This window comes from Mustelus asterias, chromosome 4, assembly GCF_964213995.1.
Source record: "Mustelus asterias chromosome 4, sMusAst1.hap1.1, whole genome shotgun sequence".
NCBI lineage: Eukaryota > Metazoa > Chordata > Chondrichthyes > Carcharhiniformes > Triakidae > Mustelus > Mustelus asterias.
The window spans coordinates 84,274,603-84,300,334 of NC_135804.1; the positions used below are offsets into that span (position 1 = coordinate 84,274,603).

General features: G+C 51.6%; 1 protein-coding gene across 4 annotated transcripts in view; it reads left to right on the forward strand.

The window, feature by feature from the left end:
- The first annotated feature begins 9,457 nt into the window (after positions 1–9,457).
- The window catches only part of LOC144492822 (ribosomal protein S6 kinase alpha-6), a 138,155-nt gene continuing 121,880 nt past the window's right edge, over positions 9,458–25,732 (forward strand). For 2 of the 4 annotated variants that reach the window (XM_078211312.1, XM_078211314.1), the window contains exon 1: positions 9,458–9,657. In XM_078211312.1, the coding sequence (XP_078067438.1) occupies positions 9,598–9,657 (60 nt within the window). In that variant the 5' untranslated portion in view covers positions 9,458–9,597. The remainder of the gene's footprint in view (positions 9,658–25,732) is intronic. The other 2 variants (XM_078211313.1, XM_078211315.1) reach the window with 1 other exon arrangement.

The following is a 25,732-nucleotide window of genomic DNA, read 5'->3' on the forward strand; positions in this document are numbered from 1 at the left end:
CTATTCCCACAATGCCACATATTTACCCTGCTAACCCCCCCGACACTACGGTCAATTTAGCATGGCCAATCAACCTAACCCAAACATCTTTGGACTGTGGGAGGAAACCAGAGCACTGAAGGAAACCCATGCAGACATGGGGAGAACATGCAAACTCCACACAGACAGTGATCCGGGGCCAGAATTGAACCCAGGTCCCTGGCGCTGTGACAGCAGTGCTAACCACTGTGCCACCGTGCCGCCCAATACATGGTCAAGACAAGCATTGGGATTCTTACAGTTCCATGCACTATAACATTGGTCTTATTGGCAACCTGGTCAATAGGGTTCAAGTCATTAGCTCATTGTGCAGACTTGATACTGGAAAAGGGCACATCAAGGTTACCCTGTTCAGACAGTTTCACGTTGTGCACTAGGCAAACTCATGAATGGGCCTAAAGCCATCATTTCCGGCCCTGAAAAATGTCCAGACTATCTCAGATGACTCAGGATGGGTAAGGTATCACAAACACTTGAGCAACAGGTGAACTTAGCTGTTTGTGACGCTACTGTGCCTTTAAGGAATATATTTTAATCCTATTTCTCTGCTTTTTTTTTGCAGGCCTGTTTTTTTGTATCATTGATTTTGTATCATTGATTTTGTATCATTGGGCGGCACGGTAACACAGTAGCTAGCACTGCTGCTTCACAGCTCCAGGGTCCCGGGTTCGATTCCGGGCTCGGGTCACTGTCTGTGTGGAGTTTGCACATTCTCCTCATGTCTGCGTGGGTTTCCTCCGGGTGCTCCGGTTTCCTCCCACAGTCCAAAGATGTGCGGGTTAGGTTGATTGGCCAGGTTTAAAAAAAAAACTGCCCCTTAGAGTCCTGGGATGTGTAGGTTAGCGGGTAAATATGTGGGGGTAGGGCCTGGGTGGGATTGTGGTCGGTGCAGACTCGATGGGCCGAATGGCCTCCTTCTGCACTGTAGGGTTTCTATGAATTCTATGAATGTCTGTTGAAGGAACATAACTTATTTGTTTATTTTTAATTTGGTCCTAATGCAACGTCCTGGAGTTTTATGAGTTTTATGACCCTTTTGAATTGTTGGAGGAAGACTGATTGACAGGTCAAGTTCAGGTGGTTTCTTCACAGAGGAATCCAAGGATTCACTTTCAGTTTGACTGGTCAGAAGCTGTTCGGACTTCAGGCTGCAAACAGTATTTCTTGTCTCTCTCCGGTATTGGAATTTTAGCTCTTGGTAGCTGGTTAGCTGGTAACTAGAGTAAAGGAGCGCCTCTGTCTCTTGTAATAGCTTGCTGGCTAGAAGCCAGCCGTGGCTCTATCTCTACCTTGAGGGGTGCTGAGAGCTCCAGGATGAGGACACAGAGTTTCAGTTATCCATCCAAAGGACTAGGCCACAGCAGGTGTTGCAAAGCTGCAAGATCATGTGAGCATATTTATTTTCTGTGCTAAACGAAACCAGGGTGTATGTTTATAAGTATGTCTGTTGTGTTAGAACAGTACATTTAGCTGTTAAGGTATATACAAGATCATGATTGTTTTTTTATTGTTTGTAATTGGTAAATGTTATTGCTAATTTTCTTTCTATGTGTTAACTTTATTCTTAAATATGCTTTGTTTAATAAAAACTCCCTAGTGGGTCATTTGAATCATACCCGGGGTGAAACACCTTATGCTTACCAATGCCAAACTTCAAAGGTTATGGTCAAGGATGACTCCATAAAACACCTTGGAGTTTCTGACCTGGATTATAACATCTTTCACACTGCTACGATGTGGTGGCAGCATGAGTGTTATTCACCACTAACAGGATGCTGCAATCAAGTCAAAATACAAATGAATAATGTGGTGTGTGGGCTGTATGTCCCAAAGACTGATGGATCACATCATACAGCATGTCCCAGCCGCTGTTTGCAATGGGCAAGGTACAGACTGTATTCAACCAGCATGTGCTCGCAAAACTCAAAACACAGGGGGGAATTTTACCATTTTGAGTCTAAGTGCCGGATCTGGGTGTCAAATAGATCCGCGCCTGGAATCCTCTTTGCAGCACGCCCATACGCGTTTTGCCGGCTCCGGCCCGATCCGCGCTGTGGCCGGGGCTTAGCACTGGCGGACCGATCGGAGCTCTGAACTGCACATGAGCAGTTCAAAAAAAATCTGACCACACCCGGGCTCGAAGAAAAAAGCAGAAAGCGGAGAGAGCGGCTCTCTGACGATCATCCTCTGGTCTGGGAGTGGGTGTGGCCAATCATCCCCTGGGGGGGAGGTGTGGAGAGAGAGTGTGACGTCTCATCCTCTGGTTGGGGGGTTCCGCTGCCTGTCTGCGGCCGATCCCTCCTGGCCACAGCCACCTCTCCTGCTCTCTCGCACCTGCAGGGAAGAGTTATCTGTGGCTGGTAGTGAACCAGTGATAGATGCAGGAGGGATCGGCCGCAGACAGGCAGCGGAAACCCCCCCGACCAGAGGATGAGACCCCCCCCCCACCCGGGGATGATCGGTCACACCACCCCCCACCCCGCCCCCGCAACCAGGGGATGATCGGTCACACCCCCTCCCCTCCCACGCCCCCCCCCCCCAGAGGATGAGACGTCACCCCCCCTCTCCACCCCCCCCCCAGGGGATGAGACATCACCCCCCTCCCCTCCCACCCCACCCCCCCCCCGCCCCAACCAGGGGATGATCGGTCACACCCCCTCCCCTCCCACCCTCCCCAGGGGATGATCGGTCACACCCCCTCCCCTCCCATCCCCACCAAGAGGATGAGACGTCACACCTCCTCTCCACCCCCCCCACCCCCAGGGGATGAGTCATCACACGCCCTCCCCTCCCACCCGCCCTCCACCCTCCCCACCCCCCAGGGGATGAGACGTCACACCCCCTCTCCTCGTCACACCCCCTCTCCTCCTCCCACCCCCTCCTGCCCCGACCAGAGGATGACCTGGGTCAGAGAGTCGTTGCAGTCTCTGACCCCGCTCTTTGGAGGCTGCAGCGGCGACTTCAGACTTTTATTTTGCAGGTCGGTAACAGTGTGGACGCGGATCAGGCCAGAAGACGGTAAAGTGGGATTTGGCGGTAGAGTTGGGCGTGCGGTTCATTATGTCGAATCGGGTGTCGGTAAAGCTGCGATCTGCTCGGATTCGGGTGCAGATCGCGGTATAGGCCCGACGCTCAACTTTACCGTGATTTCACACCCGTTTTCGGGCGCGAAGTTTTGGTAAAATCAGGCCCACAGTGTCACAATAGATGGGATTCCGTGATTGGATAACATTTGCTAAATAATCTTCAGTGTGCTAAGAATTATGCTGACAACTGGTTTAAAATTGTCAGTAAAGTTCACAGTATGTTACTGGAAACTTAATATATTAATACACAGGAGCCTGTTCTTTGCAGACAGAAAGATCACATACACACATTGCGCATGTTTCAGCTAAACAAAATAAGTGACAACTAATCACCGGTTTATTCCTCAGGGTAATGCTTTGACCAATCAGAATCAAACACCTAGTTTAAATCTCAGACAATGAACGGCAATAAACTGTCAGTCACCATCACTATGGCAATGCCTTACCAATTAGAGTCCACTTGCCAATCAGCACTCTAATCTCATCCAATAAAAATTTGTGGCTTTCCTGAGATTGGTACTCTTGAAAAACTCTCCTGACGAATGCAAGATGGAAAGCATTGACAAATGTTTTTTCAGCAATACTCATGTTCTGTCCTAACAAATAACTGTTAATCACTGCTGAAAGAATTCACAGATGTTTAACACTGGGAATGTTCCAGTTACTTAGAGGACTGTAAGTGTTGGTGCAAAAACTTAATCAACAATTGAATTACGCCAATATATTTAATGAACTTTGTTGTTGACCTAATCATTACATAGCAATGTCTCTTGGTGAGCTTGATAAATGAAAAACAGAAAGAAAACAGTTGCTGACCCGTGGAAAATAATTATCTGCAAGTGTTCTCATTATCCCACATCTGTGAGATATCCAACCATTATACTAAGAGACATAATACTATCCAGGTGATTGGAAAGAGAGCATAATTAATCTCCACAAATGATGAATGCAGTAAGGAGGATTAAACTCCATTGATGATAAAAGGATGAAGTGCATTAATCCTCATGGATCATAAATGCAAATAAGGAGCATTAATCCCCACAGATCATAAATGGAATGAGGGGCACTAAACCCCATAGATGATAAATGGACAGAAGAGTATTAATCTCCATGTATGATAAATGACTTGAGGAGCATTAAGCCCCATAAAGAATGTAAAGAGTGGGGAGCATCAATGCTGATGGATGGTAAGGGAGTGAGCAGCATTAATGCTGATGTATGGGAAGGGAATGAGCAGCATTAATGCTGATGGATGGTGAGGGAGTGAGCAGCATTAATGCTGGTGGATGGTAAGGGAGTGAGCAGCATTAATGCTGGTGGATGGTGAGGGAGTGAGCAGCATGAATGCTGATGGATGGTAAGGGAGTGAGCAGCATTAATGCTGATGGATGGGGAAGGAGTGAGCAGCATTAATGCTGGTGGATAGTAAGGGAGTGAGCAGCATGAATGCTGATCCATAGAATCCCTACAATGCAGAAGGAGAGCCTTCGACCCATCAAGTCTGCAGTGACTAAAATCCCACCCAGGCCCCATCCCCATAACCATATTATTTGCCCTAATAACCCCCTGACACTAAGGGGCAATTTAGCAATCAAGGTAACCCACACGTCTTTAGACTGTGGGAGGAAACCAGAGCAGCCAGAGGAAACCCACGCAAATACAGGGAGAACATGCAAACTCCACACAGACAGTGACCCAAGGCTGGAATCGAACCTGGGACCCTGGCGCTGTGAGGCAGCAGTGCTAACCACTGTGCCACTGTGCCACACCTGATATACGGTAAGGGAGTGAGCAACATAAATGCTGATGGATGGTGAGGGAGTGAGCAGCCTTAATGCTGATGGATGGTTAAGGGACTGCGGAGCATTAATGCTGATGGATAGTTAAGGGACTGCGGAGCATTAATGCTGATGGATGGTGAGGGAATGAGAGCCTTAATGATGATGGATGATGAGGGAGTGACCAGCATTAATGCTGGTGGATGGTGAGGCAATGAGCAGCATTAATGCTGATGGATGGTAAGGGAGTGAGCAGCATTAATGCTGATGGATGGTGATGGAGTGGGGAGCATTAATGCTGATGGATGGGAACGTAGTGAGTAGCGTTAATGCTGATGGATGGTGAGGGAGTGAGCAGCATTAATGCTGGTGGATGGCAAGGATGTGAGTAGCATGAATGCTGATTGATGGTGAGGGAGTGAGTAGCATTAATGCTGATGGATGGTGAGGAAGTGAGCAGCAGTAAAACTGATGCATGGTGAGGGAATGAGCAGCATTGATGCTGATGGATGGTGAGGCAGTGAGCAGCATTAATGCTGATGGATGGTGAGGCAGTGAGCAGCATTAATGCTGATGGATGGTGAGAGAGTGAGCAGCATTAATGCTGATGGATTGTGAGGTAATGAGCAGCATTAATGCTGATGGAAGGTGAGAGAGTGAGCAGCATTAATGCTGATGGATGGTGAGAGAGTGAGCAGCATTAATGCTGATGGATGGTGAGAGAGTGAGCAGCATTAATGCTGATGGATGGTGAGAGAGTGAGCAGCATTAATGCTGATGGATGGTGAGAGAGTGAGCAGCATTAATGCTGATGGATGGTGAGGGAGTGAGCAGCATTAATGCTGATGCATGGTGAGGTAGTGAGCGTCATTAATGCTGATGGATGGTAAGGGAGTGAGCAGCATTAACGCAGATGGATGGTGAGAGCATGAGCAGCATTAATGCTGGTGGAAGGGAAGGGAGTGAGCAGCATTAATGCTGGTGGAAGGGAAGGGTGTGGGCTGCACTAATGCTGATGGATGGTAAGAGAGTGGGTGGCACGGTAGCACAGTGGTTAGCACTGCTGCTTCACAGCTCCAGCGACCTGGGTTCGATTCCCGGCTTGGGTCACTGTCTGTGTGGAGTTTGCACATTCTCCTCATGTCTGCGTGGGTTTCCTCCGGGTGCTCCGGTTTCCTCCCATAGTCCAAAGATGTGCAGGTTAGGTTGATTGGCCATGTTAAAGTTGCCCCTTAGTGTCCTGAGATGTGCAGTTTCGAGGAATTAGTGGGTAAATATGTAGGGATATGGGGGTAGGGCCTGGGTGGGATTGTGGTCGGTGCAGACTCGATGGGCCAAATTGCCTCTTTCTGTACTTCAGGGTTTCTATGATTCTTTGATTAATACTGATGGATGGTAAGGGATTGAGCAGCATTAATGCTGATGGATGGTAAGGGATTGAGCAGCATTAATGCTGATGGATGGTGAGGAGTGAGCAGCATTAATGCTGATGGATGGTGAGGGAGTGAGCAGCATTAATGCTGATGGATGGTAAGGGAGTGAGCAGCATTAATGCTGATGGATGGTAAGGGATTAAGCAGCATTAATGCTGATGGATGGTGAGGAGTGAGCAGCATTAATGCTGATGGATGGTGAGGGAGTGAGCAGCATTAATGCTGGTGGATGGTCAGGGAGTGAGCAGCATTAATGCTGGTGGATGGTCAGGGAGTGAGCAGCATTAATGCTGGTGGATGGTCAGGGAGTGAGCAGCATTAATGCTGATGGATGGTCAGGGAGTGAGCAGCATTAATGCTGATGGATGGTGAGGGAGTGAGCAGCATTAATGCTGGTGGATGATGAGGGAGTGAGCAGCATTAATGCTGATGGATGGTGAGGGAGTGAGCAGCATTAACGCTGATGGATGGTGAGGGAGTGAGCCGCATTAATGCTGGTGGATGGTGAGGGAGTGAGCAGCATTAACGCTGATGGATGGTGAGGGAGTGAGCCGCATTAATGCTGATGGATGGTCAGGGAGTGAGCAGCATTAAAACTGATGGATGTTAAGGGAGTGAGCAGCATTAATACTGATGGATGGTGAGAGAGTGAGCAGACTTAATGCTGGTGGATGATAAGGGAGTGAGCAGTATTAATGCTGATGGATGGTAAGGGAATGACCAGCATTAATGATGACGGATGGCAACGTAGTGAGCAGCATTACTGCTGATGGATGGTGAGGTTGTGATCACCATCTCCATAACCATATTATTTGCCCTAATAACCCCCTGACACTAAGGGGCAATTTAGCAATCAAGGTAACCCACACGTCTTTAGACTGTGGGAGGAAACAGGACCAGCCCGGAGGAAACGGACGCAAATACAGGGAGAATATGCAAACTCCACACAGACAGTGACCCAAGGCTGGAATTGGACCTGCGTCCCTGGCGCTGTGAGGCAGCAGTGCTAACCACTGTGCCACCATGCCAAACCTGATATACGGTAAGGGAGTGAGCAACATTAATGCTGATGGATGGCAAAGGAGTGAGTAACATTAATGCTGATGGATGGTGAGGGAGTGAGCAGCATTAATACTGATGGATGGTGAGGCAGTGAGCAGCATTAATGCTGATGGATGGTGAGGGAGTGAGCAGCATTGATGCTGATGGATGGTGAGGCAGTGAGCAGCATTAATGCTGATGGATGGTAAGGGTGTGAGCAGCATTAATGCTGATGGATGGGAAGGGAGTGAGTAGCATTAATGCTGATGGATTGTGAGGTAATGAGCAGCATTAATGCTGATGGAAGGTGAGAGAGTGCACAGCATTAATGCAAATGGATGGTAAGGGAATGGGGGTATTAATGCTGATGGATCATAAGGGAATAAGCAGCATTAATGCTGATGGATCGTAAGGGAATAAGCAGCATTAATGCTGATGGATGGGAAGCGAGTGAGCAGAAGTAAAACTGACAGATTGTGAGGTAGTGAGCAGCACTAATGCTAATGGACAGTAAGGGTGTGAGCAACATAAATGCTGATGGATGGGGAAGGAGTGAGCAGCATTAATGCTGGTGGATAGTAAGGGAGTGAGCAGCATGAATGCTGATCCATAGAATCCCTACAATGCAGAAGGAGGGCATTCGACCCATCAAGTCTGCAGTGACTAAAATCCCACCCAGGCCCCATAACCATATTATTTGCCCTAATAACCCCCTGACACTAAGGGGCAATTTAGCAATCAAGGTAACCCACACATCTTTAGACTGTGGGAGGAAACCAGAGCAGCCAGAGGAAACCCACGCAAATACAGGGAGAACATGCAAACTCCACACAGACAGTGACCCAAGGCTGGAATCGAACCTGGGACCCTGGCGCTGTGAGGCAGCAGTGCTAACCACTGTGCCACTGTGCCACACCTGATATATGGTAAGGGAGTGAGCAGCATTAATGCTGATGGTGAGGCAGTGAGCAGCATTAATGCTGATGGATGGTGACGCAATGAGCAGCATTAATACTGATGGATGGTGAAGGAGTGAGGAGCATTAATGCTGATGGATGGTGAGGCAGTGAGCAGCATTATTGCTGATGAATTGTGAGGCAGTGAGCAGCATTATTGCTGATGAATTGTGAGGGAGTGAGCAGCATTAATGCTGATGGATGGTGAGAGAGTGAGCAGCATTATTGCTGATGAATTGTGAGGGAGTGAGCAGCATTAATGCTGATGGATGGTGAGAGAGTGAGCAGCATTAATGCTGATGGATGGTGTGGGAGTGAGCAGCATTAATGCTGATGGATGGTGTGGGAGTGAGCAGCATTAATGCTGATGGATGGTGAGAGAGTGAGTAACATTAATGCTGATGGATGGCGTGGGAGTGAGCAGCATTAATGCTGATGGATGGTAAGGGAGTGAGCAGCATTAATACTGATGGATGGTGAGGGAGTGAGCAGCATTAATGGTGGTGGATGGTGATAGAATGAGCAGCATTAATGCTGATGGATAGTGTGGGAGTGAGCAGCATTAATGCTGATGGATGGTGAGGGAGTGAGTAACATTAATGCTGATGGATGGTGAGGGAGTGAGCAGCATTAATACTGATGGATGGTGAGGGAGTGAGCAGCATTAATGCTGATGGATGGTGAGAGAGTGAGCAGCATTAATGCTGATGGATGGTGAGGGAGTGAGCAGCATTAATACTGATGGATGGTGAGGGAGTGAGCAGCATTAATGGTGGTGGATGGTGAGAGAGTGAGTAACATTAATGCTGATGGATGGTGTGGGAGTGAGCAGCATTAATGCTGATGGATGGTGAGGGAGTGAGCAGCATTAATGCTGATGGATGGTGAGGGAGTGAGCAGCATTAATGGTGGTGGATGGTGAGACAGTGAGCAGCATTAATGCTGATGGATGGTGAGGGAGTGAGCAGCATTAATGGTGGTGGATGGTGAGACAGTGAGCAGCATTAATTCTGGGTGACGGGGCGCGCGCCGCCGTGGCGGGGGCGGGGGCGGGAGTGGGCGTTGCGGTGACGTTATCGCGCGGGGGGGGGGGGGGGGGTTGATTGGCAGCAGGCGGCCATGTTGTTGTGGGCGGGGCCAGAGGAGGATGGCTGGGGGAGGGGAGGCGGAATCTGTGTCTCTCGGAGTATCCGCCGGTTCCCAGTCACTGTCAGCCTGCCCGCTCTCAGTATGAGCAGTGGCCGCGCCTGGCGGCGGGACTAGGATGCCGTTTGTACAGCTGGAGGAGCCCTGGCAAAAAATGGAAGTGTCGAGTGTGAGTGAGGTAGGAGCGGCCTGAAGGGGTGGGCGGTTGGGAGAGGTGCCGGCCCCTGAGGCGCTGACTGGGGTCTGATTCTGTCCCATAACCTGTGCCCAGCTCTCCCCCGTGCCCAGCCCTCCCCGTGCCCAGCCGTCCCCGTACCCTGTGCCCAGCTCTCCCCCGTGCCCAGCTCTCCCCGTACCCAGCTCTCCCCCGTGCCCAGCTCTCCCCCGTGCCCAGCCCTTCCCGTGCCCTGTGCCCAGCTCTCCCCCGTGCCCAGCTCTCCCCGTGCCCTGTGCCCAGCCCTCCCTGTGCCCAGCTCTCCCCCGTGCCCAGCTCTCCCCCGTGCCCAGGCCTTCCTGTGCCCAGCCCTCCCCGTGCCCTGTGCCCAGCCCTCCCCGTGCCCAGCTCTCCCCCGTGCCCAGCCCTTCCCATGCCCTGTGCCCAGCTCTCCCCCGTGCCCAGCTCTCCCCGTTCCCCGTGCCCAGCTCTCCCCGTGCCCAGCCCTCCCCACTGCCCAGCCCTTCCCGTGCCCTGTGCCCAGCTCTCCCCTCTGCCCAGCTCTACCCTCTGCACAGCCCTCCCCGCGCCCAGCCTGTTCCCAGCCCTTCCTGTGCCCAGCTCTCCCCTCAGCCCAGCCTGCCTGTGCCCAGCCCTCCCCGTGCCCAGCCCTCCCCGTGCCCAGCCCTCCCCGTGCCCAGCCCTTCCCCGTGCCCAGCCCTCCCGTGCCCAGCCCTCCCCGTGCCCAGCCCTCCCCGTGCCCAGCCTTCCCCGTGCCCAGCGCCCGGCCTTCCCGTGCCCAGCGCCCGGCCTTCCCCGTGCCCAGCGCCCGGCCTTCCCCGTGCCCAGCGCCCGGCCTTCCCCGTGCCCAGCGCCCGGCCTTCCCCGTGCCCAGCGCCCGGCCTTCCCCGTGCCCAGCGCCCGGCCTTCCCCGTGCCCAGCGCCCGGCCTTCCCCGTGCCCAGCGCCCGGCCTTCCCCGTGCCCTGCGCCCGGCCTTCCCCGTGCCCTGCGCCCGGCGTGCCCTGTGCCCGGCCTTCCACGTGCCCTGTGCCCGGCCTTCCCCGTGCCCTGTGCCCGGCCTTCCCGTGCCCTGTGCCCGGCCTTCCCCGTGCCCTGTGCCCGGCCTTCCCGTGCCCCGTGCCCGGCCCTCCCCGTGCCCGGCCCTCCCCGTGCCCGGCCCTCCCCGTGCCCGGCCCTCCCCGTGCCCGGCCTTCCCCGTGCCCAGCCTTCCCCGTGCCCTGTGCCCGGCCTTCCCCGTGCCCTGCCTTCCCCGTGCCCAGCCTTCCCCGTGCCCAGTGCCCGGCCTTCCCCGTGCCCAGCGCCCAGCCTTCCCCGTGCCCAGCGCCCAGCCTTCCCCGTGCCCAGCGCCCGGCCTTCCCCGTGCCCAGCGCCCGGCCTTCCCCGTGCCCAGCGCCCGGCCTTCCCCTGCCCAGCGCCCGGCCTTCCCCGTGCCCAGCGCCCGGCCTTCCCCGTGCCCAGCGCCCGGCCTTCCCCGTGCCCAGCGCCCGGCCTTCCCCGTGCCCAGCGCCCGGCCTTCCCCGTGCCCAGCGCCCGGCCTTCCCCGTGCCCAGCGCCCGGCCTTCCCCGTGCCCAGCGCCCGGCCTTCCCCGTGCCCTGTGCCCGGCCTTCCCTGTGCCCGGCGTGCCCTGTGCCCGGCCTTACCCGTGCCCTGTGCCCGGCCTTCCCCGTGCCCTGTGCCCGGCCTTCCCCGTGCCCTGTGCCCGGCCTTCCCCGTGCCCTGTGCCCGGCCTTCCCCGTGCCCTGTGCCCGGCCTTCCCCGTGCCCTGTGCCCGGCCTTCCCGTGCCCTGTGCCCGGCCTTCCCGTGCCCCGTGCCCAGCCCTCCCCGTGCCCGGCCCTCCCCGTGCCCGGCCCTCCCCGTGCCCGGCCCTCCCCCATGCCCGGCCCTCCCCGTGCCTGGCCCTCCCCCATGCCCGAACTCCCCCCCCCCCGTGCCCTGCTCTGCCCGTGCCCCATGCCCAGCTCTCCCCGCTGCCCAGCTCTCCCCCGTGCCCAGCTCTCCCCGTGGTCTGTGCCCAGCTCTCCCCTCTGCCCAGCTCTCCCCTCTGCCCAGCTCTCCCCTCTGCCCAGCTCTCCCCGTGCCCGGCGCTCCCCTGTGTCCGGCTCTCCCCTGTGCCCGGCCCTCCCCGTACCCTGTGCCCGACACTCCCTGTGCCCGGCCCTCCCCTGTGCCCTCCCTGTGCCCGGCTCTCCCCTGTGCCCGGCTCTCCCCTGTGCCCGGCTCTCCCCTGTGCCCGGCTCTCCCCTGTGCCCGGCTCTCCCCTCTGCCCAGCTCTCCCCTCTGCCCAGCTCTCCCCTCTGCCCAGCTCTCCCTGTGCCCAGCTCTTCCCGGGGCCTGTGCCCAGCTCTCCCCGTGCCGTGTCCAGCCCTCCCCGTGTCATTTCCGGCCCTCCCCTGTGCCCGGCCCTCCCCTGTGCCCGGCCCTCCCCTGTGCCCGGCCCTCCCCTGGCCCGGCCCTCCCCGGCCTGTGCCCAGCCCTGCCCGTGCCCGGCCCTGCCCCATGCCTGAACTCCCCCCGTGCCCAGCTCTGCCCGTGCCCCATGCCCAGCTCTCCCCTCTGCCCACCTCTCCCCCGTGCCCAGCTCTCCCCGTGGTCTGTGCCCAGCTCTCCCCTCTGCCCAGCTCTCCCCTCTGCCCAGCTCTCCCCTCTGCCCAGCTCTCCCCTCTGCCCAGCTCTCCCCTGTGCCCGGCGCTCCCCTGTGTCCGGCCCTCCCCGAACCCTGTGCCCGGCACTCCCCGTGCCCGGCCCTCTCCGTTCCCTGTGCCCGGCCCTCCCCGTGCCCTGTGCCCGGCTCTCCCCCGTGCCCGGCTCTCCCCCGTGCCCGGCTCTCCCCCGTGCCCGGCTCTCCCCCGTGCCCGGCTCTCCCCCGTGCCCGGCTCTCCCCCGTGCCCGGCTCTCCCCCGTGCCCGGCCCTCCCCCGTGCCCGGCCCTCCCCCGTGCCCGGCCCTCCCCCGTGCCCGGCCCTCCCCCGTGCCCGGCCCTCCCCCGCACCCCTCACCCGGGCCCAGCTCGCCCCGGCATCTCCCCCCCCCCCCCCCCCCCCCCGCGCCCAGCTCTCCCCCGCGGCCTGTGCCGGGCCCTCCCCTGTGCCGGGCCCTCCCCTGTGCCGGGCCCTCCCCTGTGCCGGGCCCTCCCCTGTGCCCGGCCCTCCCTTATGCCCGGCCCTCCCCGCGCCGTGCCTGCCCGTGCCCGGCCCTCCCCCATGCCCGACTGCCCCCTGTGCCCAGCTCTGCCCGTGCCCCATGCCCAGCTCTCCCCTCTGCCCAGCTCTCCCCCGTGCCCAGCTCTCCCCGTGCTCTGTGCCCAGCTCTCCCCTCTGCCCAGCTCTCCCCTCTGCCCAGCTCTCCCCGTGCTCTGTGCCCAGCTCTCCCCTCTGCCCAGCTCTCCCCTCTGCCCAGCCCTCCCCTCTGCCCAGCCCTCCCCTCTGCCCAGCCCTCCCCTCTGCCCAGCCCTCCCCTCTGCCCAGCCCTCCCCTCTGCCCAGCCCTCCCCTCTGCCCAGCCCTCCCCTCTGCCCAGCCCTCCCCTCTGCCCAGCCCTCCCCTCTGCCCAGCCCTCCCCTCTGCCCAGCCCTCCCCATGCCCTGTACCCGGCTCTCCCCTGTGCCCAGCTCTCCCCGTGCTCTGTGCCCAGCTCTCCCCTCTGCCCAGCTCTCCCCTCTGCCCAGCTCTCCCCTCTGCCCAGCCCTCCCCTCTGCCCAGCCCTCCCCTCTGCCCAGCCCTCCCCTCTGCCCAGCCCTCCCCGTGCCCTGTGCCCGGCTCTCCCCTGTGCCCGGCGCTCCCCTGTGCCCGGCTCACCCCTGTCCCCGGCACTCCCTGTTCCCGGCCATCTCCGTTCCCTGTGCCCGGCCCTCCCCTGTGCCCTCCCCGTGCCCGGCCCTCCCCGTGCCCAGCCCTCCCCATGCCCTGTACCCGGCTCTCCCCTGTGCCCAGCTCTCCCCGTGCTCTGTGCCCAGCTCTCCCCTCTGCCCAGCTCTCCCCTCTGCCCAGCTCTCCCCTCTGCCCAGCCCTCCCCTCTGCCCAGCCCTCCCCTCTGCCCAGCCCTCCCCGTGCCCTGTGCCCGGCTCTCCCCTGTGCCCGGCGCTCCCCTGTGCCCGGCTCACCCCTGTCCCCGGCACTCCCTGTTCCCGGCCATCTCCGTTCCCTGTGCCCGGCCCTCCCCTGTGCCCTCCCCGTGCCCGGCCCTCCCCGTGCCCGGCTCTCCCCGTGCCCTGTGCCCGGCTCTCCCCGTGCCCTGTGCCCGGCTCTCCCCGTGCCCTGTGCCCGGCTCTCCCCGTGCCCCGTGCCCGGCTCTCCCCGTGCCCCGTGCCCGGCTCTCCCCGTGCCCCGTGCCCGGCTCTCCCCGTGCCCCGTGCCCGGCTCTCCCCGTGCCCCGTGCCCGGCTCTCCCCGTGCCCCGTGCCCGGCTCTCCCCGTGCCCCGTGCCCGGCTCTCCCCCGTGCCCGGCTCTCCCCCGTGCCCGGCTCTCCCCCGTGCCCGGCTCTCCCCCGTGCCCGGCTCTCCCCCGTGCCCGGCTCTCCCCCGTGCCCGGCTCTCCCCCGTGCCCGGCTCTCCCCCGTGCCCGGCTCTCCCCCGTGCCCGGCTCTCCCCCGTGCCCGGCTCTCCCCCGCGCCCGGCTCTCCCCCGCGCCCGGCCTCCCCCGCGCCCGGCCCTCCCCCGCGCCCGGCCCTCCCCCGCGCCCGGCCCTCCCCCGCGCCCGGCCCTCCCCCGCGCCCGGCCCTCCCCGCGCCCCCGGCCCTCCCCCGCCCCCACGCCCGGCTCCCCCCCCTGCGCCCGGCTCTCCCCCGCGCCCTGTGCCCGGCCCTCCCTGTGCCCCCCCCGTGCCCGGCTCTCCACCCCCCCCCCCTTGCCCAGCTCTCCACATCCCCCCCCCTTGCCCAGGTCTTCCCCCCGTGCCCTGCCCTCCCCGTTCCCCGTGCCCAGCCTCTGACCCCCCCCCCCCCACCCCCCCCCCCCCCCCCCCCCCCCCCGGTGCCCAATCCAGAGTCTATGCCTACCCTCCCATCAGGGTCTGCGCTTGCCTCCTTCTTGGGTCCTGTGCCTTGCCCCCTGCCACGCTTTCCTGAAACTATCTCATTCCCCCAAAGTGTGTGCCCTCAGTCACAACTCTCCTCAGTCTGCCCACTTGCTGTCCTGGCTCCCCCAACACCATTTGCAATCTCCCTCCTTTCTCTGATGCCACCCAATCCTGATCTGTGGCAAGTGATTGTTGCTGTGTTAATTGTGATACTGTACATTGCTTGAACTAATTGTTCCTGGTTCCCTGTTTTAACTAATGGCCTATCACTGATCCTGCAGTGTTGACTTGGAACAGTCAGGAAGGGCTGGCTAACTCTTCCTATCCACAGTGTTGGTGGTCTGCTTTAATTGTGAGACCTGTCACTCACCACTGCATTACCAACCCTGCTGTTGGACATTGGGCTTTCCTAAACAGTTTGTTTCCCAGCACTCTTACCAGGGGAGAAAAGACTGACTGCGTCATTCAGTGCATGCATTAAGTTTCAGCTTTCATCGGTCTGTTACTATTTAATCAAGTTGCATCATCACCATTCCATACTTGCGTGTTTGCTGCTGAACAAAATTGGAAAACAAATGTTTCTAAATTGTTCAGTATGTAAGAAAGCAGTAACAGTGAATTATAGAATCCCTACAGTGCAGAAGGAGGCCATTCGGCCCATCGCGTCTGCACCAACCACATTCCCACCCAGGCCCTATTCCCGTCACCCCATATAACTGCTTCCTCACAGCGCCAGGGACCCGGGTTCAATTCCGGCCTTGAATCACTGTCTGTGTGGAATTTGCACATTCTCCCCGTGTCTGCGTGGGTTTCCTCCAGGTGCTCTGGTTTCCTCCCACAGTCCAAAGATATGTGCGTTAGGTTGATTGGCCATGCTAAATTAACCCTAGTTTCGGGATTACAAGGTAAATATGTGGGGTTATGGGAATAGGGCCTGGGTGGGATTGTGGTCAGTGCGGACCCAATGGGCCAAATGGCCTCCTTCTACAATGTATGGATTCTATGATTCTGTTCTATGATTTGTGAAATGCTTTTCGGTGAAGGTGCTCCTTTCAGCATGTTTGATGTAATTTGTCCAGAATAGCATCTCCACTGTCTTTCCATTACTACTGTGTTGTTTGCTGAAATAGCCTCGATCGCACTCTTTGCTAACCCATCTCAGGAACTCGTGTGTGTGAAAAAAAAGTACTTCCTGGTGTCCATTCCAACTGAGCTCTGAAACACTGCATTTCTGTCATTCAGCATCACAAAGCATTGTTTTGGGTTCACTGGCTAGGTATTGAGCTATGGTAAATTCCTCTGAGACATTTGTTTTGATGTGGAGATGCCAGCGTTGGACTGGGGTAAACACAGTAAGAAGTTTAACAACACCAGGTTAAAGTCCAACAGATTAATTTGGTAGCAAAAGCCACACAAGCTTTCGGCTTGGGGCTCTGAAAGCTTGTGTGGCTTTTGCTACCAAATAAACCTGTTGGACTTTAACCTGGTGTTGTTAAACTTCTTACTACATTTGTTTTGAGACAGAAGAGTTCTGTTTTTGAGGCTGAGAATCATCTTGACTCTCCTTCCCTTGGCAGTTCAGAACCTCAGTGTAGTAGGAATTGTGGGCAAACTCACATCCTGTCACTCAGCACATGTGCTGTTCCACCTCGATTTCAGTATTTTGAGTGGAAAGTAGGTTTGTTGGAAAATTGAAGGAACAAAGATTAATTTGGTGTTTCTGGGGAGAAATGCTTTTTTTCCAGTAAGTTTGGTGGTGAAAACCACCCCTCTTATTTGTTAGGATTTGGTTTTTGATGCGGTTTGCAGATTCTGAGCTTGTTGCATGGAGTGCCTTTGTAGTGTGTACTCTCGCTTCCAGAAGAAAGTAAACTGGGGGTGGGAGGGGGAGGAATAGCAGAGACCTTGCCTATAACAACAGGAAGACAGTAAACTTGATTAAAAGTTCTTTCTACATGCCTTCCAATCCCTACCCCCTTGCAGCTGCAGGCTGACTGGCAATTTGCTCAGTTAGTTCATAGAAAGAATCATAGAAACCCTACAGTGCAGAAAGAGGCCATTTGGCCCATCGAGTCTGTACCGACCACAATCCCACCCAGGCCCTACCCCCATATTCACCCGATAATCCCTCTAACCTGCGCATCTCAGGACACTAAGGGGCAATTTTAGCACGGCCAATCAACCTAACCCGCACATCTTTGGACTGTGGGAGGAAACCGGAGCACCCAGAGGAAACCCACGCAGACACGAGGAGAATGTGCAAACTCCACACAGACAGTGACCCGAGTCGGGAATCAAACCCAGGTCCCTGGAGCTGTGAAGCAGCAGTGCTAACCACTGTGCTACCGTGCCGCCCAGTGTTCTTCAGTGTTAATTCTTCAATTCTGCAATGCTTTATTGGTGACCACCTAATGCAATTTTTTAGTATGGTATTCAGTATTTAAAATTGTATGTTGATCTACCCACCCGCCAGGCCTGTTCTTTGCTGTTAACATAATTGAGGTGATGAAAGCCCATTCTACCTTTTGAAGCCTGTGCTTCTATATGAAAGTTATCTGCACAATTTTTAAAGAGGTGTCCTGTTTAAATGTTTATATGTTTTGCTACTCTGTGCCACATTTCATTTGATCTTTATATGTTAATTAAAGCTCCATAATTCTGTACATAATTGGCAATATTTTGCTGATATTGGCATTGACTTGAGGTTGAATAAGCCTACCACTTGAGTTTCATCAATAGCTTGCATTCATGCAATGCTTTTTATTGTAGTAAATGGTCAAAGATGTCTCATAGGAGCCATTTTCAAAGGAGTTTGACACTGAGTCACATAGAGGATTTGGTACAATGAGAAAATAGATTTTAAGAAGCATCATAAAGGAGGAGCGAGAGGCAGAGAAAGTTTGGGACCTTGTCAGGTGAAGACATAGGAATGTGTAAGAGGCCAGAATGGAGATGCCTAGCAATCTCAGTGGATTCAGATGTTGGAGGTCACAGATAGGAAGGGGCAAGACCAAGGAAGGATTTCAAGATGAGGATTGGACTGGTCTGGGAGCCAATGTGATGCAGTGAGCATAGGATGATGAATGAAAAGGACTTACTGTGTGTTACAATGCTGACGGATTTTTGGGTAAGTTCATGTTTATGGAGGTTAGGAGATGGGCAGTTCTATGGAGGGGAAGCTTTGAATTGATAAGTGTTTTTATAACCTGCAAAAATTGAATGTAAACTTTAGATTGAGCTACTGAACCATCAGCTACTTTTAAATTTTAGTTCATACAATGGGAAACACAAAGTATGTCTTATCATAATGTGCTTTGAAAAATAAGTTATCCAGCCCTGACTTGCTATCTCTTCATAATACAAATTGTAAATACTTGAAGCTGTCAGTTTGCAGCTCATGGATGTACCAAATGTCTGTACTAGCTTTCCATGGCAATGTGAAATTTTGATTACCTGTCATTCTGCCTTGTATGCCTTCGAGACCCAGTGTTCCCAGTACCAGATGCCTGGATTGACCATATACATAAATACCATTCGCTGCCAATAGGACATATGTGTGTTGGGTCCTACAGGTCTATGCAGCTTCAAAGTGTTGAAATTTTAATTTGTTTCCCACTGGGCATTGTTTCCCAGGCTGCCAGAGTCGGTAACATCAACATTTTGGTTTCCCATTTTTCATAACACCTGATTCTTTCTGTTCAGTCATTTACTTCCTCTTCCCACCCCTCCACCACTGACAGCTTTTGTTCATCCTCTGTTCAAATCCACTTACTGAGTTTGCTCATCTGGTTATAAGGGAGATGGACTATATCACAGAAAAAATATGAGGGGGTTGCAATGCAAACCTTTTGAAATGCAGGTCGGATATTATCTACTTTTAAAAAGAATACTGACCTTGGAGCTGATGATAGAGGTTCTCAGTTGAAGACAACTGCCTCCTCATGGCTGGGGAAGTGAGCACTCGAAGAGTCGTTACTTTGTTGTTTGTGCTTCAAGTGACTCACTTGAGAGCAGCTTTGGTAAAAACTTGTTAATTGCAGGTAGCTCTATAAGGGGGTAAAATAATATTCAAATAAATCCATTATTAAAAATAAGAGAAAATGGTAAAGCAAGAAGAAGATTTCACATCAGTTCAAATTTCATTCATCCAGAATAATAGTCACTGAAATTCTTCTCTCAGTTTCAGATGCGTATTTATTAGGCTGTTTTGATTTGTGGTTTGTATTCAATATTGGAAAAAAAGAGGAAATGGTGGAGCAGCAGATTATTGTATAGGTACTATATTACATTAAACTTGGTTGTTAAGCTGAAGTGTGTGCTCAATAAAAGTTAATATCTCTTAAAGTGGATTATGCCAAAAGTTTGGTGTTTGCTGGTGGGGGTGGGGTCCCTTTTAAAGGAGAAGAAATCCAGTCTTTTGAAATGTTTAAAGAATAGTTCATGGTGACCGTTTTATCTGTGAAACAGTAGCCAGGCAAATACTCCTCACAGTATAACTAAAAAAATAATTTCCAATGGGGTTTTACTTTAAACAAAGCACAACAGCTGGTGGCAAGAATCATGATCCAGGCTGTTGTCCTCTTGCTACATTTCAGAGGCTAATGTAATTGGTGTTTATTGACTTGATTTTGGCTTTTAGGTCCCAGGTTTTTAGGGAGGAGGGAGTGCCGGGAACTGAGGTTTTTGTGAGGAACATCAAATTTTGATTCTTGATAAATCTAGCAACAGTTGAGGAACCAAACAAGATGCTGTGAATTTGTAATTAAGATATAATACAAACTATTTTTCTTTGAAGTGTTCCTGCAATGTTTATCCTCGTTTATATTCATTTAAACTTCAGTTTAACACTCCCCTTCTGTTTGCCTATCAAAATTGTGGAAGGCGATGTAACACCACTTCTCTATGGATGATCTCAAGTATTGTTCTGATTGACAGCAGCCCCAACAAACCAATTGTAACATAAAGGTTTATGCTGCATACATTAGAGCAAAAACTGACATTATTTATTAGTGCTATGCCTGGTAATTATAGACCGGTTAGTCTGACTTCGGTGGTTGGTAAATTGATGGAAAAGGTCCTTAGGGATGGGATTTACGACCATTTAGAAAGATGCGGATTAATCCGGGATAGTCAGCACGGATTTGTGAAGGGCAAATCGTGCCTCACAAATTTGATAGAATTTTTTGAGGAGGTAACTAGGTGTGTTGATGAAGGTAGGGCGGTTGATGTCATATACATGGATTTTAGTAAGGCGTTTGATAAGGTCCCCCATGGTCGGCTTATGATGAAAGTAAGGAGGTGTGGGATAGAGGGAAAGTTGGCCGATTGGATAGGTAACTGGCTATCTGATCGAAGACAGAGGGTGGTGGTGGATGGAAAATTTTCGGACTGGAGGCAGGTTGCTAGCGGAGTGCCGCAGGGATCGGTGCTTGGTCCTCTGCTCTTTGTGATTTTTATTAATGACTTAGAGGAGGGGGCTGAAGGGTGGATCAGTAAATTTGCTGATGACACCAAGATTGGTGGAGTAGTGGATGAGGTGGAGGGGTGTTGTAGGCTGCAAAGAGACATAGATAGGATGCAAAGCTGGGCTGAAAAATGGCAAATGGAGTTTAACCCTGATAAATGTGAGGTGATTCATTTTGGTCGGACTAATTTAAATGTGGATTACAGGGTCAAAGGTAGGGTTCTGAAGACTGTGGAGGAACAGAGAGATCTTGGGGTCCATATCCACAGATCTCTAAAGGTTGCCACTCAAGTGGATAGAGCTGTGAAGAAGGCATATAGTGTGTTAGCTTTTATTAACAGGGGGTTGGAGTTTAAGAGCCGTGGGGTTATGCTGCAACTGTACAGGACCTTGGTGAGACCGCATTTGGAATATTGCGTGCAGTTCTGGTCACCTCACTATAAGAAGGATGTGGAAGCGCTGGAGAGAGTGCAGAGGAGATTTACCAGGATGCTGCCTGGTTTGGAGTGTCGGTCTTATGAGGAAAGGTTGAGGGAGCTGGGGCTGTTCTCTCTGGAGCGGAGGAGATTGAGGGGAGACTTAATAGAGGTTTATAAAATGATGAAGGGGATAGATCGAGTGAACGTTCAAAGACTATTTCCTCGGGTGGATGGAGCTATTACAAGGGGGCATAACTATAGGGTTCATGGTGGGAGATATAGGAAGGATATCAGAGGTAGGTTCTTCACGCAGAGAGTGGTTGGGGTGTGGAATGGACTGCCTGCAGTGATAGTGGAGTCAGACACTTTAGGAACATTTAAGCGGTTATTGGATAGGCACGTGGAGCACACCAGGATGGTAGGGAGTGGGATAGCTTGATCTTGGTTTCAGATGAAGGTCGGCACAACATCGTGGGCCGAAGGGCCTGTTCTGTGCTGTACTGTTCTATGTTCTATGTACCCTTGTATGTAGAAACAGCAGTTACCTCAACTGTTACTAGATTTATAAAAACTTAAAACTTGATATTTTATCTTGAAACATTTCAGAAGACTAGATTTCTTTTCCTTTAAGCGAGTCCCCTTCAACCCCAGATTTTTGGCAAAATGTATGTTAAGAAATATGAGCTTTTATTGAACACCTGCTTCAGCCTAAAAACTGAGCTAGACATAATATAGCATCCACACATTAATCTAGTGCTTCATAACTTGCTATTTTCCCAATATTTCTATGTATTAATCAGAAAGCAGTGCTAAAGAAGGATTGATTGAAGCATTTGTTCTCAGCCATTTTCAAGTGGCCATGAATTCACAACACAAAACCCCACAAAATAGTAACCTGATTCAGACATCTGAAGATAGAATGTAAAGATCTGTTGTGATGAGTACTGAGGTTGAGGCTTGTTTTGGTGCAAGGATAGTGTGGTTTGCATGTTGTCCACCATAAACCTAATCTGAATAACTTTTAGCTGACATTCATTTCCAAGTGGGGCAGAAAATGCTCTAATATCCATTACTGGTAATGCAATAACTTGGATTTGGGATAATTTTTACTCCTTCTGGCCTCAATAGCATAGGGCTTTTGAGAAGAAGCTTTGTGCAGTTAAGCTGTTACAAATGAATTTTAATATGGCTTCCGGAGCTTGTAACTATTAGTCATATACAGTGCTTTAAAGTTAGGGGAAACATATAAGGTAGATTTACGATTGCTAAGGATGAAAGGTTATAATTGGGAACGCTGCGATGACCTCCGCTGGAACTGAGCCGATTTCCTTTGGTTGGCATATTGGTGATAGAGCAATTGAGTTCGAGAGGGAGGCAGTAATTCTTTATGCACGGTTGGAGCATGGAATTCTTTGCCACAGGGAGTGGCTGAGGCAGAGACCATTGCAATTTGGAAGGAAAAATAGTTACTTATTTGAAACAGAGGAAGATACAAGATATGAAGAGATAGCATTGCAGTGGGATTAGTTTAGATTACTCATGCAAAGAGCCTGCCAGACATAGTGATACAAATAGCCTCCTTCAGTGCTGTGATCTGCATAAAACAAGTAGTTCTCTGGTGACATGGGTTCTGAATATTTTACACAGTGAACTTGTTGGCAACACATTTATGAAACTTGGACTTAAAATCTGTAAATTGATCAGTTGTGTTCTTCCCTCTTGTTTCCTCCATTCTATACAATATTTGACCAATTAACTAAGGAATAAATCGGTATATTTTGTTGCGAATGAGGGTTGGGGGGCAGGTGTAATGGATTAATTTAGTTCAATGAAGCAAAACTAACTCGTGACTGATGTTAATTATCTTCCACAAGTATAATAAATAGCATGTTCCCCTTTTGTTTGTTCTGTGTACTGTTTTTCAGCTGGTGCTTTGAAATGTTTTTTGGAATATGCTAAATTTTGTGTAATGCCGGAACCAAACATGGTTCTATTGTTTTGCTTTTTTGTGGAGGAGTGAAGGCTGATGTATTGGAAGATCTGGCAATTGATATTGCTGAGTGCAGTGAGGAAGTCTGACGCAGGATCGCTGAAGTGTGTGGGTGAAGTAACAAAGGACTGCTTGCGTTGTTTGTTAAGGTCTTGAAGTGCGCTTTAAAATTATAGCTGGGGATATTTTGCATTTGATGCCAAACGATATGTGGTCTGAATACATTTTTCTGTATTCATGTATCATGATTTGTTGAGCTTTGTGTGCCTTTTTTGAATGGTAGAATTTGTTTGATACTGGGCTTGATTATTGGTTTTGGCACAAATGAGGGGATAATAAAGGGCACGTGAGTGCTGCAGTGTTTCACCAATCTGTGTATAAGGTTGTTATCTAAATACCAATGTATAAATATCGTAAATGTAATTGAGAGTAGTGAATATCTAGTTTATCTTGTGAATAGAAAAACCTGTTTACCTGTTCAAGCTGCTCACCCATTAAAGCTGACATCATATGAATTAGGGGCTTTCTTAATGTGTGGAATTTGCTGCTTATTCCAGGATTCCAGACTGTTCATCATTGATGTGTGCATGCTAGTTCGTGGGTTTTCTGTGGCGTTACTGCTGCAAGTTGTGTACTGTTTTGATTTCATAGTATCATAGAATCCCTACAATGCAGAAGGAGGCCATTTGGTCCATTGAGTCTGGACTGACTCTCTGACAGGGTATCTTGCCCAGGCCCTCCCCCCCACCCTATCCCCATAACTCCACACATTTACCACGACTAATCCATCTAACCGACAAATCTTTGGACACCAAGGAGCAATTTAGCATGACCAATCTACCTAACCTGCACATCTTTGTACAGTGAGAGGAAACCGGAGCACCCAGAGAAAACCCACGCAGACACGGAGAGAACGTGCAAACTCCACACAGATATTCGCCCAAGGCTGGAATTGAACTCGGGTCCCTGTGTTGTGAGGCAGCAGTGCTAACTACTGTGCCACCATGTCGCCCTTAATTTGGGGACATCCCAAAAAGGGCCGCTAGAATTCTGGCCTTCGAAATTCCAGCAACTTAGTTGTACCTGTGAAATTTTGTTCTGTTCAATTATGTGAGCACGCAGATTTGAAGCGGGCTGCTGTTGTTCTTGCTTAAGCCAGAATGCTAAAATTGTTTCAGTCAGCAATTTGAGATAAATGAAAATTAATGGCGACACTTTATATGCAGCCCCTGAGATTCCATGGAATGTACGAATGCAGTCCATAAAAGCATAGTGCTTGGAGATGCAGTTATTGCCAGCACCAGGGCCACTACACACCACTGCTAGGGACTATGGTTCAACCTCTGTTGCCTTGTGGTTGACCCTTCACTTCTTGGCCCTTTTGTTTCTACTGTGCAACCTCTAATAGTGAGTCTACTGATATTCTGTCCCAGAACAGCTCTGTATTCATGCTCAGACTACTACTATCTAAAAACCTAGACACTGGTTGTTTGATGCTCCAAACTGACTCTGCCTTGTTAATAAGTCGCAACTTTGGAATCTCTTGTATTGTTTTCTCCCTATTTACAGCCAGGACATCATAATCTTTGCTATTCCTATATAATTGAGTTTACCTGTATTCAAATTTGCATGCATATTTGACAGCTGTCTGGATCTAAATCCATTATTGCTTTTTTTTTGCCATGCTCCGTTTCTCTTTACTTCTTGTTCTGTCATTTCTCCCCTTGAGTTCTTTGCTCTTCAATCTTTACACAACCCATCATTACTCCTTTGCCTTCTTACTTTCCTGCTGTTGTCCCGGGTTTATATCTCTGCCCCGTTCCTTCTTGACATTCTCAAAGTCCCATTGAGATGCACACTGGCTAGGCTGATATGGTAAGCTTGACCCCATGCTCCCTTTCCTAAACATCTGCACAGGTATTTCCACATTTCTGTTAAGACCTTCCTGGCAAACCCACCTCTTAACCTTCTTAGCAACTTCTTTGATGTAATGTCCATTCTTATCTGATTATGCTTTGGGATCTTTGCTCTGTTAAAAGCTCTATAGATGCAAAATTGTTGTTGCATCGTACACAATCCTGCCACCACCATGCAGCTGCACATAAACTGACTTACCTGTAAGTCAACATTTTTTTGTTGCTATATATAGGGGATTAGGAAGTCAATTTGAGGCCAATTCCTTTTCCAAACATCTTGCAGTTAATTAAGAAAAGTGCTTGTAATAATGTAGCACCTTTCATGTCCCCAGGATGTTATAAAAGAGTTTCTCAGCCAGTAACTTTTTGTTTTGAAATGCAGTAACAGTTATATTGGTGAATTTGAATGTTAGCAGCAGTAGAACATGACTGCCTTTTCCAGACTTTTTAAAATTGTTTCACATCCATTGGTCAGGTAGCTTTGCAAATTTGAACATATTTGCAAGATCCCGGGTCTGGCTGGAAAAAGAAGAAATTTGTGCCTGTAACAAAGTGTGTCACCTGTACATTTTGCCATCCTTTTCAGTCTTGAGTTCAGATCAAAAGTTTGATTTTTTTATTCTTTCATGGGATGTGAGCATCACTGGCATTCGTTGCCAGTCCCTACTTTCCCTTGGGAAACATAGAAACATAAAAACATAGCAAATGGAAGCAGGTTTTTTGAGCCTGCTCCGTCATTCATTTTGATCATGGCTGATCATGTGGTGAGCTGCCTTCCGAGTGGCTTGCTGAGCCATTTCAGAGGGCGGTTAAACCACCTTGCTGTCTGCCTAGAGTCACATCACCTTGACCAGAGTAGTTAAGGATGGCAGATTTCCTTCCCCAAAAGACATCAGTGAACCAGATGGGTTTTTTAAAGACACTCTGAAAGCTTAATAGTCATCATTATTGAGACTTGTGTTTTAATTCCAGATTTCATAGAATCGCTGCAGTGCGGAAGGAGGCCATTTTCCTGCACTGACAACAATCCGACCCAGGCCCTATCCATGTAAACCTGCAAATCCCCTTGACACGAAGGGGCGATTTAGCATGGTCAACCAACCTAACCCGCACATCTTTGGAGTTATTCATTAATTACATTTAAATTCCATCCGATGCCATGCTGGGATTAGAACTTGTATCCCCGGAACATTGGTTCTGGCCTCTGGGTTACTAGACCAGTAACATTACCACAATGCTACCATCCCCAAGAAATAAATGCAGTTTTAATTTTTTT